The following is a 15,820-nucleotide window of genomic DNA, read 5'->3' on the forward strand; positions in this document are numbered from 1 at the left end:
CAGGACTATTTGTCCATTTTTTATTTATTTTTTTTTTTTTGGGGGGGGGGGGGGGTAAATGCAGAAAATGTTTGGTGGTTAGGGAGTAGTGGTGTAGTAGTGGTGGTAAGAACTGATAAGCAATCATATGGTCATACCAGTCTTATAATAACTGTCCTGCAACTTTTATATGGAAAGCTCGCTTTCAGATTAGATAATGTTGCCGTTGATGCTGAGTGTCTTGGGGACTTAGGTTTAGTGATAGTGATGGTTATGGTAGCTATAGGAAGGCCTCTGTCCCAGTGAGTAATGGTGGTGGAAGAGAAGTTCAAGAGTGGCTCAACCTCTGACCATTTAGTTATGTTGGGAGTAAGGATAACTGCAAGAAAAGCAGTGCCTGAATTATATAAGTATACCCAGTGATTAAGTTGATCATTACCTTTAGAAACAAATAACTCAAATTTAACACCACTTATGGATAATGAGACCTTGGACAAATTACTTTAAAAAGTAAGTGATTAAGTCACAATAATTTCTAATTCTTTTACAACAGTTACAATGAATTACTCTTAACTTTTCTCAAGGGATTGACAGAGTAACATTATTTTTTCATGGGCAATTATGATAACTTCTGATTACTTTCTATTGTCTCGTTTTAAAATTTGCAAAGACCTAGTATAAGTGTGATAATACAAAGCAAACTATTTTATTTGAATCAGGTACGTATGTATATGCAATTCATGTAGCAGTAGTAATGTGTTGAAGGTTTACAATTACACAACTCTTGGGCAATTTTAGCCTGGATATGCATGTTGTAGTTTATCTGTTTGGCTGACATCACAGTTGAACACTTTGTCGTAACCTACTTTATGCAAGCTTCAAGTACAAGTTACTGTTATTTAAAAAAGAAAGCCAAAACGTTTGCATAATATAATGGCCTTTTTGACATGGCCATTATGAAGCTCACGCTAAACATTGAAAAATCCATTGCCATTTCGTTATATATAATAATTAAAGGTTTTCATAATGAAACTCTTATTTAGCTTGAATTCTTTGACAATGTCATTATGAAAACAAACTCCGATTATTGACATTATAGTAGCACAGCTTTTCCCTAATGTTGTTGCTTATGGGTCAATAAATAAAATTTGTAAGTCGCTGGATAGGGCCTTTTAACTGGGATCAAAATATAATCCTCCAGATATGTATATTCAAATGATGCATTAGCCTCATTCACCGACTTGGAAACCAGTGCATGCATGGGAGGATAGGGTTGTTTGACAGTTATAAGAAATCCTTTAGTGAAGCAAAATTAAATCTAAACTGTTATATAAGTGTTATTGGTTTTAAATACTTAATATTTCCTGAATTTCAATATCGCAATAAGTGAATTGCATTGGGCAGCTCTGAGGAGTAAGAGTAAACTATTTAGAAATTTTCAGGCGGTTAGTCAAGTTTAAAAACCTTGTTGATAGAAATACTGGCATATAGTGCTGTGCAAATATAAGTAGGAATCTGAGTAGCCACTTTATAGGCTTGCATAGAGTGCCAGATAAAATACATGAAAGCTCTATATATTTAGCAAATAGGGCAGGGAAGAGTGTATTGTTCGCTGCGAAAACCCTTAATATTGTGATGGTTGAAAGGAGTAGGGACTTTCTAGAAATTTTACATTCTAGTCTCTTATATTTAAAAAGCCTTAAAATATTTAGTACTATCTGTAATATTACTTCGATATTACTATTATATTGGCCTATAGAAAAATGTCCGCCATCTTGGATTTTTCGACCATATTGGATTGTTGTTTTCTTTAATTCTGTTTTGGTGTCTAATTTGTTTTTACCTAAACATGCTTCGTGACAAATTTCAGGCTTTTTCTATCTTTAAAAGTTTTATTTGATATATCATCCATTTATGATAAAGAATTTGGCGGTTCCTATATTGGCCTTAAGAAAACGTCCTCCATCTTGGATTTTTTCGGCCATATTGGATTGGCTTTTTTAAAATTCTGTTTTGGTGTCTAATTTGTTTTCACCTAAGCATGCTTTGTGACAAATTTCAGGCTTTTCCTTTCATTAAAGTTGTATTTGATATATCATTCATTTATGATAAAGAAATTTGGCGGCCATTTTATTGGTCATTTTAAATGGCCATTTCAATGGTCAAGATCAAGTTTTTCAGTTTGGTATCCACCTTTATCGGATTCAGCATACCTTAAATAGGTAAAATACACCAAGATACCGCTTGTACAACAAAATGCCTCTAGCATCTTATAGAGAGCCAAATTCTCAAAATCAGTCCTGTCTATGATGCTTGATTACTGCTTAAACAAGTGCAAAGTGGTGTAGTATAGTAATACTGACTTTGGTTGAATATTTTCTGACTACTTGTTATTACGATCACAATTAATTTCATTTTTTATTGTTCCTAAATAGACCGTCAACGATTGACCCCCAAAAGCGATCCGTTGCTATAGTAGGTACATAAGTAGATTGTTTACTTGACAATAGAGCTACTATAAGTTTCATATCAATTTGGCTATTTTTATTTGTTTAAAATAAATTTCGAAATATTTGAAATGCCATTTAATCAACTATGTTGGCGGCTTAATTAACAAAACGGTATACTACGTTTTCAAACTCCAACTTACCAGTAACGTAATTCTATATATTTTGAATGATATAAAAAAGGAGGAAAAAAAGGAGGGAAAATACAAGTGTTGCCTGAAATGTATACGATTCAACAGTTGCATTATTTGGAGGTTTCCAATTGACAGAAAAGGGCAACATGCCACAGACAGTGGATAATAAAGGGCAAGTAATATTTTAACGTAGACTGTTACTAATTACACTGAATTATTTTCTATTGTTTGTAAGGAAGTAGGTAAATTATAAGCTGTTTATTTCATTGTGATATATACATAACATAGTATATATACAACTGATCATATACTAAGGCATTTGCACCCTTCTTATAAGTCACATTACCAAATTCATTTGAAATCACGTGAAACGTGTAAATATCAATACATAATTAATATCTTAATTTTCTATCTAACGGTAAATGACATTTCATATAAAGTTTAAGCACAACTTATTTTAACAATATAGCGAGATGATCATGGTACCTAATAATGAACGTATTGCGGATCCTCTTTTTGTGTCAACACATGTTTTTTATTGTAAAAATATCGCCAAACTAGGTATTCATGATAAACTGTAAATTTGAAAGTATTAAATTAATTTGTAAAATGTACACTTTAAATTGTGTAAATTTTACAGTACGTTGCAATTTAATGTGTAAATTGTGTGCGTTAAGGTGCATATTGTTCATAGTATAAAGTTATTTACAGTGTTGTGTCTTAAATATATAGCTGAATGTTTTAAACTCGGAGATTTGAGGAAATGTGTTAATCTGTTGTCTTGGCTTTCGATCTTTAATGTTTGAACGACAGGTTCTAAATAATAAGCATTCATGACCCATAAAGTCATAAAAAGTCAATGTTTTAAATACAAATGTAGTTCTTTTTTTTCTTCTTCATTTTTTCGCATATTTCTAGCCAAAACTAGCATACATGTTATGATGATAACAGAATAATTATAGTATGTGGTTGTAAGACATCATTAATATCATTGCTTAAACTGTTACATTTTATGCTCGTTGATTCTCAAACGCATTCATTTTTCCCCGATACAAAACTTTATTGCTTCTGTATTTGTTAATTATCGTTCTATAAATGACTGCAATTATCATACGATACCCAGCAAAGTTAACGTGATTTGTTTTAAAAATGAGACAGTTCGAGGGTTAGGTGTATATCTGTTGTGGGCGACATATAACATTTACCACGTAGGCGCGTCGCAAGGCTTCCGACAGTGTGGCTCAAATAGTATCACTTCATGGTGGTTATGGGGTCATATCCCTCCTCGCCCCTCCCCCTCCCCCAATTTACTGAAAACATATGAAATCCGAGAATGTATATGTTTATTATTGTTTAGATTCTTTTATAATAAAGATTACATTTTGTAGTCAATGAGCACAAATAAAAGTAATTATATCCACGAGTAATTTATTGAAATAGTACAAAATTCATCAGAAAACGAACATGTCAACTAATTTTTAAAAAAGGCTAATAAAAACAACAGACATTCATACAGACACAAACGTCCATAAATAGGTTGAATCAACGCGCATCAGCAACAACCATAATTTTGCCGTTTAAACTTTTTTTTTTCTTTTTTGTATATCTGCAGTTAGGCCAACTTATTAATCGGAAACAAAGAAGATATTATAAATATGAGATAAAGTTATCGTTCAGTATACTATATAGTAATCAATTTGTATATTCAGACATGGTACACGGTAAATAATAAGAAAACTATATATGATTTACATTTTGTATCAATGAAATTCTGCAGCATAAATATCATAAAACATGTATAAATACATTTCATGTACACAGATATTGTCTCTTAATGGAACTAGGTTAAATCTGAAAATCTCAAACACTCGCGAGAAAACTAAACTACTGCTGCCTCAGACCTTTGACATAAATTTGTGTAGAAACGAATTTCTTAATATGATTTGTCTTAACTTATCTGTATAATTCAGGAAAGCATATTTGTATGAATTATATAAATGCATATATTTGGGTTTTTTATTCTTGTTGAGTATGACCCTTTTCATTAAGACCATGAAAAATTTGAAAATTTCAACAGTAGTATACCTTGATTTTATTACTTTCTAAAAAATCACATCAAATGATTGACTAAAAAACACCTTATCCGTTTTTCGTTCTGATTTTCATAGTCACATTTTCAAGGTAACAACATTAACACGAACAAAACACATCATTGGAAAGCGGTTTATTAAATTTGGATTACAATTAAAGCAATAATTAATTTTAGTTACATATATAATTCATAACGATTCTAACATTAATGCTGCAATAGCAAATGAAAAAAAAAATGAAAAATTATAACTCTAGTTAATTGGCAATTACGGTGTTAGTTACGACATATGTATAGGATTAATATACTAATTTTTGTAAGAATATGATGAAAAGGTCTGTAACTAAATTTTAGAACATTAACTGTAGATGCAGGTCAATGTCATTCTCATCTTATCATATAGTATGTGTTGTGTAACTGTCTGCTTGTTAACGATCATCTTTCTGTTTCTGTTCATCGTCTTTTGTAACCTGGTCATCACCAGAAAAAAACGTGAAGGAGCAGCTCACAAATCCGCATATAAATTTCTTCATTTTGTGCTCCTCGTCTTCCATAAACACTTTCAAAGTCCTCGGTTTCAGAAGCACCACGTCTTTCTTGCTTTTAGACACGCGAACAATTTTTGAAAGTTCACTTCTCAGTGAGTTTATTTCTGCTGTCAGGGGTGTACTGTCATTCATAAGGTCATATATTGAGCTCCGCAGATTACTTCGCTCGCCGTCTTGAATTAGAACTCGGCGCAAAGCTTTTTCCAATGGACCCAATTCTCGTTCATCTGGTTTGTCTTCATAGCACGTCTTAAAAAAGATTAAAAAAATATATATATTGGTCAATAGATAAAATATAGCCCTTTCATATTTTTATTTATAGTGCTGCAAATAGACTCAAATAACTCGCTTATTTAGGGGAGTAACTGGTCCCCGATCATAAACAGGGGGTTTCATATACCAAAATGTTCGGTTGGGTCCCTAGATTAAGAAATAGGATTTCATTTTTGCCATAAGTGCTGGCGGACTAAGAAATCCAAGATGGCGTCCAAGATGGCCGCCAAAAATATGAAACTAATCATTTATTATTTATTACTTAAATTTGCGAGCATTAACTTTTAAAAAAAGTTGTTTTTTAAACATTTTGATATTAAATATATTTATTAAATTTAGTTTTAGTATCTTTTAATAATGTTAGTAGAATTTTTATGATAAAAACCGATAATTAAGGCTAAATATTTCTAAAAATTGCTGTTTTTTTTAAATATGTGCTTTACATTTTCTATTTTTTTCTTGCAATTCAATAATGATTTGTTTCCTTATGACTGATTTACAGGAAACAATTTTTTTTACAAACAAAATGTGCCAATGAAATTTATCATTTTAGTATAATTTTTAAGATAATGTGTTTTAAGTGGGTGGGGTAAAATGGATATTTTATTAAAATTTAAAAATACTTCAGATTACTTTATATTGACTGTCTAAAAGACTTGAATCTACTCCTTATTACAAATTTCAGAGTCATTGCTCAATAGACAATGCCCTAGTTGTGAAATTTGAGGAAAATACTTGTTTTTTTTTCAATTTAAAACCTGTGACTTAATGTTTTAACAGTCAATTTTTGCACTTTCTTTCTTTTCCCTCAAAATATTTTATACATATCAATTCTTTCTGGCATATTTTATCAGTATATAAAACATTGATAATTGTTTTTCTTTCCAAAACGTGTTCTACTTTAATTGTCATTTAAGTATGTAACTGAGTGGATGGGGGTACATAGCAAATGTATTTAATACTGTTGGGAATTTGCAATATTTAAAGATAAACAAAATTTAAAGAAATTAATGTTTGAATTGAAATTTCATTGCATCATTTTATCAAATATGTTTCAAAATGCAGTACTATTATATTGTCATTCGTATGAAATAAGTATTTTCCATGTTAAAATAGGAAAACAAGAGGGCCTGATGGTCCTGGCTCCTTCACCTGATATATTCTGCCAGAAAAGGTCCAAATTTTAAATTTTCAGTGTTGATTTAAAGTCAGTAATGAGGTTACATTGGGTTTGTCATTTTTTACCCTAGCTGATTTAAAAAAAGAATATTTGTAGAATGCCCAATGATGAATATCTACTAAGCCTGTAGCATTGTAGTTTCATAATTTCATAACTAAGACTTAAATGTATTTTCCTATATCCAAGTCAATATAAACTAAGTGACCCCAGGGTAGGGCTAATTTTGACCCCACAGCCATGGTTTATATTATTTTTGTAGAGTCCTTTTCAAAGAAACATCAGGCATGCACTTGGAGTCAAAAGTCCACTCTTAATAAAGGTCATTAAGTTTTAGCAGAGTTACATAGTACATGTAAAACATATTCTAAGCTTTTTATGTAAAATTACAATGCCCAAGGCTTTGATATTTGGCATGTATTATTGCTTAGTGGTCATAATACAAATGTTTGACCTCTTAAAAAATGACAACCTAATGTGGCCTTCTTACTGACTTTTGAATCGCAGAATTGTGACCTTTTCCAGTAATATTTCTCAAGTACAGGACCATAATGGCCCTCTTTTTAATACTTATTAGCAGCTTGAACGTAGTAGAGCGGACATGAATATTATGCAAACAGATTCCTGCAAACAAACCCTTTCCCTAAGCGGCAGGGGAGTAATAGATAAATTATAGCCTGCATGTTGAACAAAACTGATCTGAAGACATTTTAGAAACGTAGATGTAAAATAATTTCACATAAAGCAAACTTTAGGAAAATAGATTAACAAAAAAAAACAAAGCATCACTAGAAACTTTTCAATAAAGTCGAACTGGTAAATACAGTAACCAATAGTTTCCTTCATTACTCATTAATTAAAGGCCTCAGAAACAAATATCTTTTTTCTTCTTTAGAAAGGGCAAACATAAATTTTATAATGTTGGAATAATGGTTTTAGAGAATGTTTGGTACTTGTTATCTTACGAAAGTAGCACTAAATGTAAAATAATTTGTCATAAAAGTAAAATGTAAACAAAGTAGTATTTTGACTCCTATACAAATACTATTACTGTACTTATTGCCAAAAAGAAACAGATGAAAAAGATAGTTCTGGTAATTAGCCAATGAGTAATTATTTGGATACTATAAAAGAAAACCAACATGAAAAAGCTTTTTGAGAAATAAAAATGAAATCATTTCTGAGGCATAATGGGCCTTTAAGATTTAACTCTATGGATATTAATTTAATTTAATCCACAAAAAATTGCATCCCTTTATGCATGTCTGCTATAAGTAATCATTGTGCTCAAAGAGCGAAATCTATTTTTAAAATTAATAGTATATTTTTCATATTTCGACAATGACCAACAATTGTTATATAAAAGTAAGCACAGCAAGTGCATTTCAGAATGATAATATCTGTAACATGCAGCAGTTCGGACTGTAATATCCGTCCTAAGGTTACCTAACAAAGTCCACAGAGTTGCTGGGTAGCTCATGGGCGGTTTCAGAGAGACAGATATTCCGATCTGAACAGCAAACAGGTCTTTCTTCCATAGATATAATATATTCTATCATATTTTTAATAGTCAACCTCAATAATTAACTTTTCATGGAAATTAATGTCAATTCATCCTTTACTATTTTATTACAGTTATTAATCATTTCAACATATTAAAATTTTGATTTTATTGCATTTTCGAAACTTATAAATTTGCAACATCGTAAAATATAATATTTTCTATCCCACTCATTCAGTAACAAATATTGATAGACAATTTTGTGTATAACATATGAAAAGAAAAGCTTAAATCTTAGTATTCGGGTGGGGCGTCCGTGGCCGAGTGGTTGTGGCCTTCAAAGTTTTTGTTCCTCACCGCTGTGGGTTCAAATCCCGATAGGGACTTTGGACTCTTTCATGTGAGGAAGCTATCCAGCTAGCTTACGCAACGTGGGTGGTTCTACTCAGGTGCCCGTTTGTGCTTGAAATAATGCACGGAAGGGCACCTGAGGTCTTCATCTTACAGTAAAGTTGGACATCGCCATATAACCTGTGACGTAAAACCCAATCAAACAAACAAACTAAATATTGGTTCTAAAATTTACTAACTTTATATGTTAGAAAGATATGTGTAAATGTTCATGAAGAAGGGAAAAGAAATAAGGAACGTGTAAACAGATTTGCTGTTTAAATTTTAAGCATTTTAAAATTGAAATTATACTTATATTCTCATATTTCACAATTAGTGCATTGTCTATACAGCAATGACTCTGAAATTTAAGATAAATAGATGTAAGTCTTTTAAGTTGTCAACAAAAGGTTATATTAGGATACTTGCAGTATTTTGAAATTTAAATAAATTAATCATTCCCCATACCCCACTTAAAAATACACACTATCCCAAAAATGTAACTAAATGAAAATTTTTAATGTTAGATTTTGAATTTAACAAGAGCCACCGCCAAAATTTATTACTTTGACCATGATGGTCAAGGTCATTTAAAGGTTAAAGTAAGTTCAACCTTTTAGAAGGTCTTGTCCAAAATGTTGTTTTGTCCAAGTATGAAATTATCCATTGATTAATTACCAAGTTACAGCAAATTATTTGATAATCTGTTAATATTCAATAAATTTTCTTCAAGGTCAAGGTCATTCATGAGTTAAAGTAAATTTTAATTTAATATACATAAAGGTCCTGATCTAAAATGTCTGGAAATAAAGGTTATCAATTTATAAATAACAAAGTTATAGCCAGTTACAAAACCAAAAATGAAACAAGAGAATTTCATTAATTTGACATTAACAGTCATGTTCAACTTAACGTCAATGCCAAATCTTAATTATCAAATATATATATTGGTAACAAATTGTGTATAAATGAAATCTGTACATAAATAACAAAATTATGACAATTTAAAAATTTTACTTTCACAGTCAAGATTATTTAAAGTTCAAGTTCAAAGTCAGTTCCTACTTTTATTTCATTTAATAACATTTTTTTTGGATAATGTGTCTTGTCCAAAGTGTTGTTTTGTCAATGTATGAATATAATCCATAAATTAATTACCATGATACAGCCAATTGTAGCAAATATCAGTGGTAATTCAATTATTTTACCTTCAAGGTCAATGTCATAAAAAGTCAAGGTCAATTTAAATTTATACATGAAAGTCATATCCTAAAGAATGTTGTGTTATATATGAAGTGAATCCATTTATCATTAACAAAATTATAGCCAGTTACAGCCCCCCACACACACACTCAAAAAATAAATAAATAAAAATAAATTTTCTATAATTTGACCTTCAAGGTCAATGTTATTTATGAGTGAAGATCTAGGTCTGTCTCGTTAACTCGAAGGTCTATCCTAAAAATATTATTATGTTCAAGTTTGAAGACAATCCATTAGAAAATAACAAAGTTATCTAATAGCAAAAATCAGGAAAAAAAATAAGCAAAATTTAGACATTTGACCTTGGAGGTCAAGGTCATTTATGAATGAAGGTCAAATTTAGTCTTGTCTACTTAAAGATCTTGCCCCAAGGTTGTTGTGGCCAAGTATGAAGACAAAACATAAAGAAGATTAAAAGTAATGATCACAGTTAAAGTTTGCTGACGGAAACGTCAACACCGACATGACTGTAACAATGCCTCTATTCTTTTAATTTTTTTTTCATTTTATCTATTTTTTATTATATTTTTTTTAAAAGTCGAGCTTAACATGTTGTTTTCTTTAAAATCAGTCATTATAATTAATTTTTTATTCAAAAGAGAGAAAAAAAATAAGAAATTGTATCAAGTATTTTAAAAATCACATTTTTTTCCGTATATTTTTCGTAATTAGTTTTTGTTTCTATCATCAAAAAATATAATTACCTTAAAATACATATTAAAACTGTATTTAAGGAACACAATTAATACAAGAATGAAAAGAAAGAACTTATTGCTAGGTTTTAACTGCCAAAATTCAAGTCATATAAAGTAAATTATAATTTTCATATTTTTGGCGGCCATCTTGGACGCCATCTTGAATTTCTTAGTCCGCCAGCACTTTCGGGGAAAATGAAATTCAATTTCGTAATCTAGGGACTCAACCGAACATTTTGGTATATGAAACCCTCTGTTTATGATCGGGGACCAGTTAGGTGTTCGTAAGCTTAACAAATTTGCAGCACTATTATGCTTGTTTAGTAGTTTTGTCGTAAAATTAAGGCAACTGAATTACACAAAAAAAAAACATTATTTAAACATTCCACATGAAAAAATCTATTTCCAGTTATTTCTGATGTAATTATATAAAGCTTTCCGGTGTAGTTATTTATGTTAAAACTACATGAGTGTTTAAGATATTCTAATTTGTGTTGATTTGTGTATAGTAGCATATTTGACCCAAGATTTTATGCCGAATGTCTTATTTTCTGTCAAGTTCTTTTAGGCTTGCTTCAGTTGGCCTACGACCTATTGCTTTTTAAAAGATAAATGGTAGATCTACAGTAGTAGAGAAGAATGAGGCATACAAACCTTAATAGACTCATAGGCGCTCATAAAAAGAGCTATGAGGAGGTTGATAACAACTATCGTAAATATAGCAACATATGCTCCAAAATAGAACCTTGAAAACAACCACACCCAATTTCCTCCGCTCTTATCCGACTCCAGTATTGCTAAAGTTGCGTATATCTCGTCGCCATTAACAACAGAAAACAGCGTCTCCGCTGCTGCTGCTGGAGTTTTGAACTATAAAGAGAAATCAAAGCACTGAAAGTACTGAAGTATACATTGCTTGATAATATAATCCATTTTTGTCATCAAGGCCAAGTTTAACCTACTGCCCTCAAAAACAATACGGGTCATCTTCTGACCAAGGTCAATGTCCCTAACAAGTAACTCACACCAAGGCTTTTTTCTTCCAAAGTTATTTATGAGACAAGAAAGCTGTGATGTTCCATCTGTGTATTTCTAGACAAGCTGATAGATGAGCAATAAAGAAATCATTTTTTGAAACACCCGTTAAATGGACTGCAGTATAGAATATTGAAACAGTAATATTGAGTTTCCAGTGATGCTATCTAATAAAATGCATGATCTGGCTTGAACTCTATACAGAGTCAATTACTAGTAATTGAATCATCCTACAAGACTTAATTACCAAATTATAGTACATCCTTTTGTATAGCTTTCCATGTTACAGATCTATGTACTGTACTTTGATGCATTAAAACATATATTCTGGTGTGTTGTATTCATCTTTACACATTAATTTTCAAATGCATTACTTTAACGTGTATTAATAAAAATGAAATCTATAATCAAAACAATTCAAATGTACTGTAATATTTTCATTATTCAATTATTGTTACATATACTCTTCATATACAACCTTTCCAAGAAATTCATTTATATTGGACAGCAAGTTAACAAGGGTTTTTTCCATAATCAGGCTGTTTTACCAACTTCTTAACTTTAGATGAACCATTGAGCTAAACATTTTTTTTCTATTGTCTGTCTACTGTGACCTACTTCTGATTTTCAACAAAGGTGATCCATGTTCAAACTCGAGTAAAACCTGTCACACACATTCTTACGATGTTGTGTGACAATTGGGGAAAAAGTGTGACCAGTAGAGTGTTAACAAACTAAATGACCAGCAGAGTGTTAACAACTAAATGTCATCGTCGGATACACATGTTTGATTAACATTTAACTTGACATAACTGATAAATGTAAATGGTTCGGCCGTGGGTATCCGACGATGCTAAATGTGGACAGACCACAGTTGACATAAGATGGATGACCGACATTCAACAATCTAAAACCTCACCCTGAGCCAACCTATAAGTTTCACCACTGAAATTAATAATAAAATAATAAAAATGTATACTGCGTAATGATTTAGATGATGTGTAGCCATTATATCAGAAATAAATTATTGCTTTTCTATATACAAAAATGTATGTTCTTGCCCCTATTGAAACTACGCAAGTTCATATTTTACCGTTTAAGGTGAAAAAATTGATGTTTTTGAAAATTATCAATATTCCTTTAATATCTATTGCAAATTTAAGAAAAAAAATGTTTATAATGAAAATCAATAGAATTAAAACAGACGTAGTGAATTCTTCCATAATAAATAAGGTTATTTTCTGGAAAAAATGTGTATTGACTTTATTTTTTTTTTTTGTATGGAATTATTCATACAATGATATTTAATTATTTTCTTCTAATGAAATAACTGTTTTACATTGTTTTATATCAATTTGATTTTAAAAAGGCCGAAAACATCGAGTTCTCTATTACACTCCATCAGGTGAATTCCCCAGAGCTATGTACAGAAAGTACCGGAAAACGGCGTTTAGCTAGGTTTTCGAATTCGTGAATACTTTCATCAGCATATTTTATGATATATTATCGATTTAAAACTGATATTATTGAACCCATTTCATCAAATAACCATCAAAAATTGTTTAAATTGCTGAATTTAAGCACAGCCTTAATATTTCTTTGTATTTTAAGTGTTTTTCGGTAATTTTTGGTGTTTTTCGGTGTTTTTCGGCAATTCCATGCACCCATTTATGTAAGCAGATTAAAATAATTCCTATTTTCTGAACATAAATTTAATGTATTTATTTCTTAATGCTTACACTGATTTACAGTTAGTTTCAAATGATTATTTCTTATCGTCGAATCTGGCAACATATGCCTATATTTAGCTCCATGCTCTGGCTTAATCGTCAATATCCCAAGTTCGACGAATTGTTATGGGTCGAATGGTCGAGTGGCCGAATCTTTATTTTTACCCGAACTGAATCAGGCAATCTTCGCTGAATTTCGAAGCATATTTCTTTTCAAAAATCTAAGGCATACAAAAGTGAAAGGAAAATCATGTGTAAAAAAGGTATTCAAAAGAATAGCTTACGAAATTTCTATTTTCCGAAGCCACGATAATTGCCAGGTTTAAAAAAAAACATTTTCCGGTATACGCTGGTAAATTTTGTTACGGAGCTCCATAATTATTTTGTAAAACATTTTAGGCCAATTTTATTGCATAAATTTAAATCAGCACTTTTATTTGATTAGATATCTATCTGAGATTTTTCGTCCCATTTATATTACTATATTTACGATGTATTCATTCATGCTAGCAAGCGCATGCGTATATGCGAAGTTTAACGCGTAGGTATAAACTACGATTTTATCAATGAACTGTTATTTTTTTGTTTACTTTAAAGGAATGTAGAGTCTATTATTTCATGAAAATGAACGATTTGGAACTTTCAAAGCATTAAAACAACTTTGCAAACAATATTTTAATGATGTGTAGTCGGAATGTAACGTACGCTACTGCAGAATAAAGAACTAGTTTCTATAGCGGTTTTTATCCGGGAGTGAATGTTGTTCGGTAACGACTTAAAGTGTAACGATTTCGGAGATATAGCTTATAACTCTGTATACATTACAAAAAGTAATTTGCCTGGTCATATAAATATTCCTGGGCAATATGCATATGAGGACTCGTCTTTTATTTAATGTTGAATAGGTTTTGAACCAATAAAAGGGTAACAACTAGGTAACCCCTTATTTCGACATATAACTTAAGTTACGAGTAAAATATGACAAAGTAACGATTTAAGCTGATCATTTAATTGATTAATGCTTAAAGAAATGTAATTGTAAGAAGGGTTTTATACATGTATGTGCGATTGGTAACTATAGAAGTTCGACAAACCTTGACATGGTACGGCGCCAAAACGACATATCCACAAACCCAGAACCCGACAAACAACACTCCTACGCAAATAAGGTAGGCAATCACATCCCAAAATGCTTTGTATAGTGTACTAAATAACAGCTAAAAATAAAAATGTTATAAACTACAAAGAAACCATCAAATAATTGCTCCGACGAATGACATATTTGATATAATCATTCTTTTTAATCTTACCTCTTTTTATAAAGTTACCTTAAACAAAATGATTCAGAAAGAAGTTTTTTTTAGGAAAGGTTAAAAACTTTGAACAAATATTAACATATGAACTTCGTAACAGATAGGGATTATTTCACCCAATAACTAATACACATATTCCCTTTTAACAGTTAAAGTTTAGTATTATGTGCGGCTATAAGAATATTTGCCGCGTCAAAAAATCCCTGTTTTTTCATAAGCTGAAAAAAACATGCAGACGTTTGAAATTGCAGGGGAAAACACTAATAAGACTCACATGGAATTTATTATGAAACTTGAAGAACCTCAGCAAACTTAGCCACGCTAGTACACAACCGACTCCTAACCATACGGTGTAGGAATCTAGCAACTCCAGCTCCAATTCACTTTGCTACAAAAATAAATGTTTTAAGCGTGTACGAATTTAAAATTTGCAATCCATTTCATCATGTACAAGTGTGATGTATATATTTGTTATGCTAGTAAAATATGTTAAATCTAACGGAACGTGTGTTGTTATAAATTTTCAAATGTAACAACTGTGAAATACGTGTTTACGTTTATGTACACTGCCCATTATTTCTATGTATTAGACCACAGAATTATAAAAGCAATTCAAAAAAACAAATCACATACTGTCTTTAAAATGGCTGCATTAAAAAACATGAAAAATATTATAATTATTTATACCTTTGTATTAAACACTATCCAAATTGTCCCGTATAATGTCAATATATCGGATATCATAACTGTTATATCCCAAACTTTTAAAAACCGGAAGTACTCTGACGCTGGCAGGTCCGTCTCCTCCTTATCAACAACCCCGAAGTAGGACTGATAGTGCTTCTTCATAAACTGCTTAGTTCTCTGAAAATAACATTTTTTTCTACCAACATCCATGTTTGCTAGATGACAAGCATATCCACCAATAGTTCGTGAGAATTCGCTAATTAAAGCTTCGTCAGAGATCTTAAATGATTTGAATTTTATTGATCGTGGTCTTACCGATGTTTATTACATCGGGTGGGTCACAGCAAGTGACGACAAACGAATTTATGACAAATAATTAACATTAAAAACGTTACAGGTATGATTCATTTTGGCAATTTCTCCAAAAGAAATTTTGTTAAGTAGTATTATTATATGCTTAGTCAAAATATTCCAGTCTGAAAAAAAGTATATTTACACA

General features: G+C 30.9%; 1 protein-coding gene across 1 annotated transcript in view; it reads right to left on the minus strand.

Moving 5' to 3' along the window:
• Positions 1-4,362: 4,362 nt before the first annotated feature.
• The window catches only part of LOC132723235 (mucolipin-3-like), a 20,157-nt gene continuing 8,699 nt past the window's right edge, over positions 4,363-15,820 (minus strand). The window contains exons 9-13 of the mRNA XM_060707915.1: positions 15,322-15,498; positions 14,909-15,022; positions 14,416-14,538; positions 11,211-11,426; positions 4,363-5,506 (exon numbers count right to left, since the gene is read on the minus strand). Coding sequence (XP_060563898.1) covers positions 5,138-5,506; positions 11,211-11,426; positions 14,416-14,538; positions 14,909-15,022; positions 15,322-15,498 — 999 coding nt within the window. The 3' untranslated portion in view covers positions 4,363-5,137. The remainder of the gene's footprint in view (positions 5,507-11,210; positions 11,427-14,415; positions 14,539-14,908; positions 15,023-15,321; positions 15,499-15,820) is intronic.

The sequence above is a fragment of the Ruditapes philippinarum genome, unplaced genomic scaffold, assembly GCF_026571515.1.
Source record: "Ruditapes philippinarum isolate M1 unplaced genomic scaffold, ASM2657151v2 ctg2815_1_1_1_1, whole genome shotgun sequence".
NCBI lineage: Eukaryota > Metazoa > Mollusca > Bivalvia > Venerida > Veneridae > Ruditapes > Ruditapes philippinarum.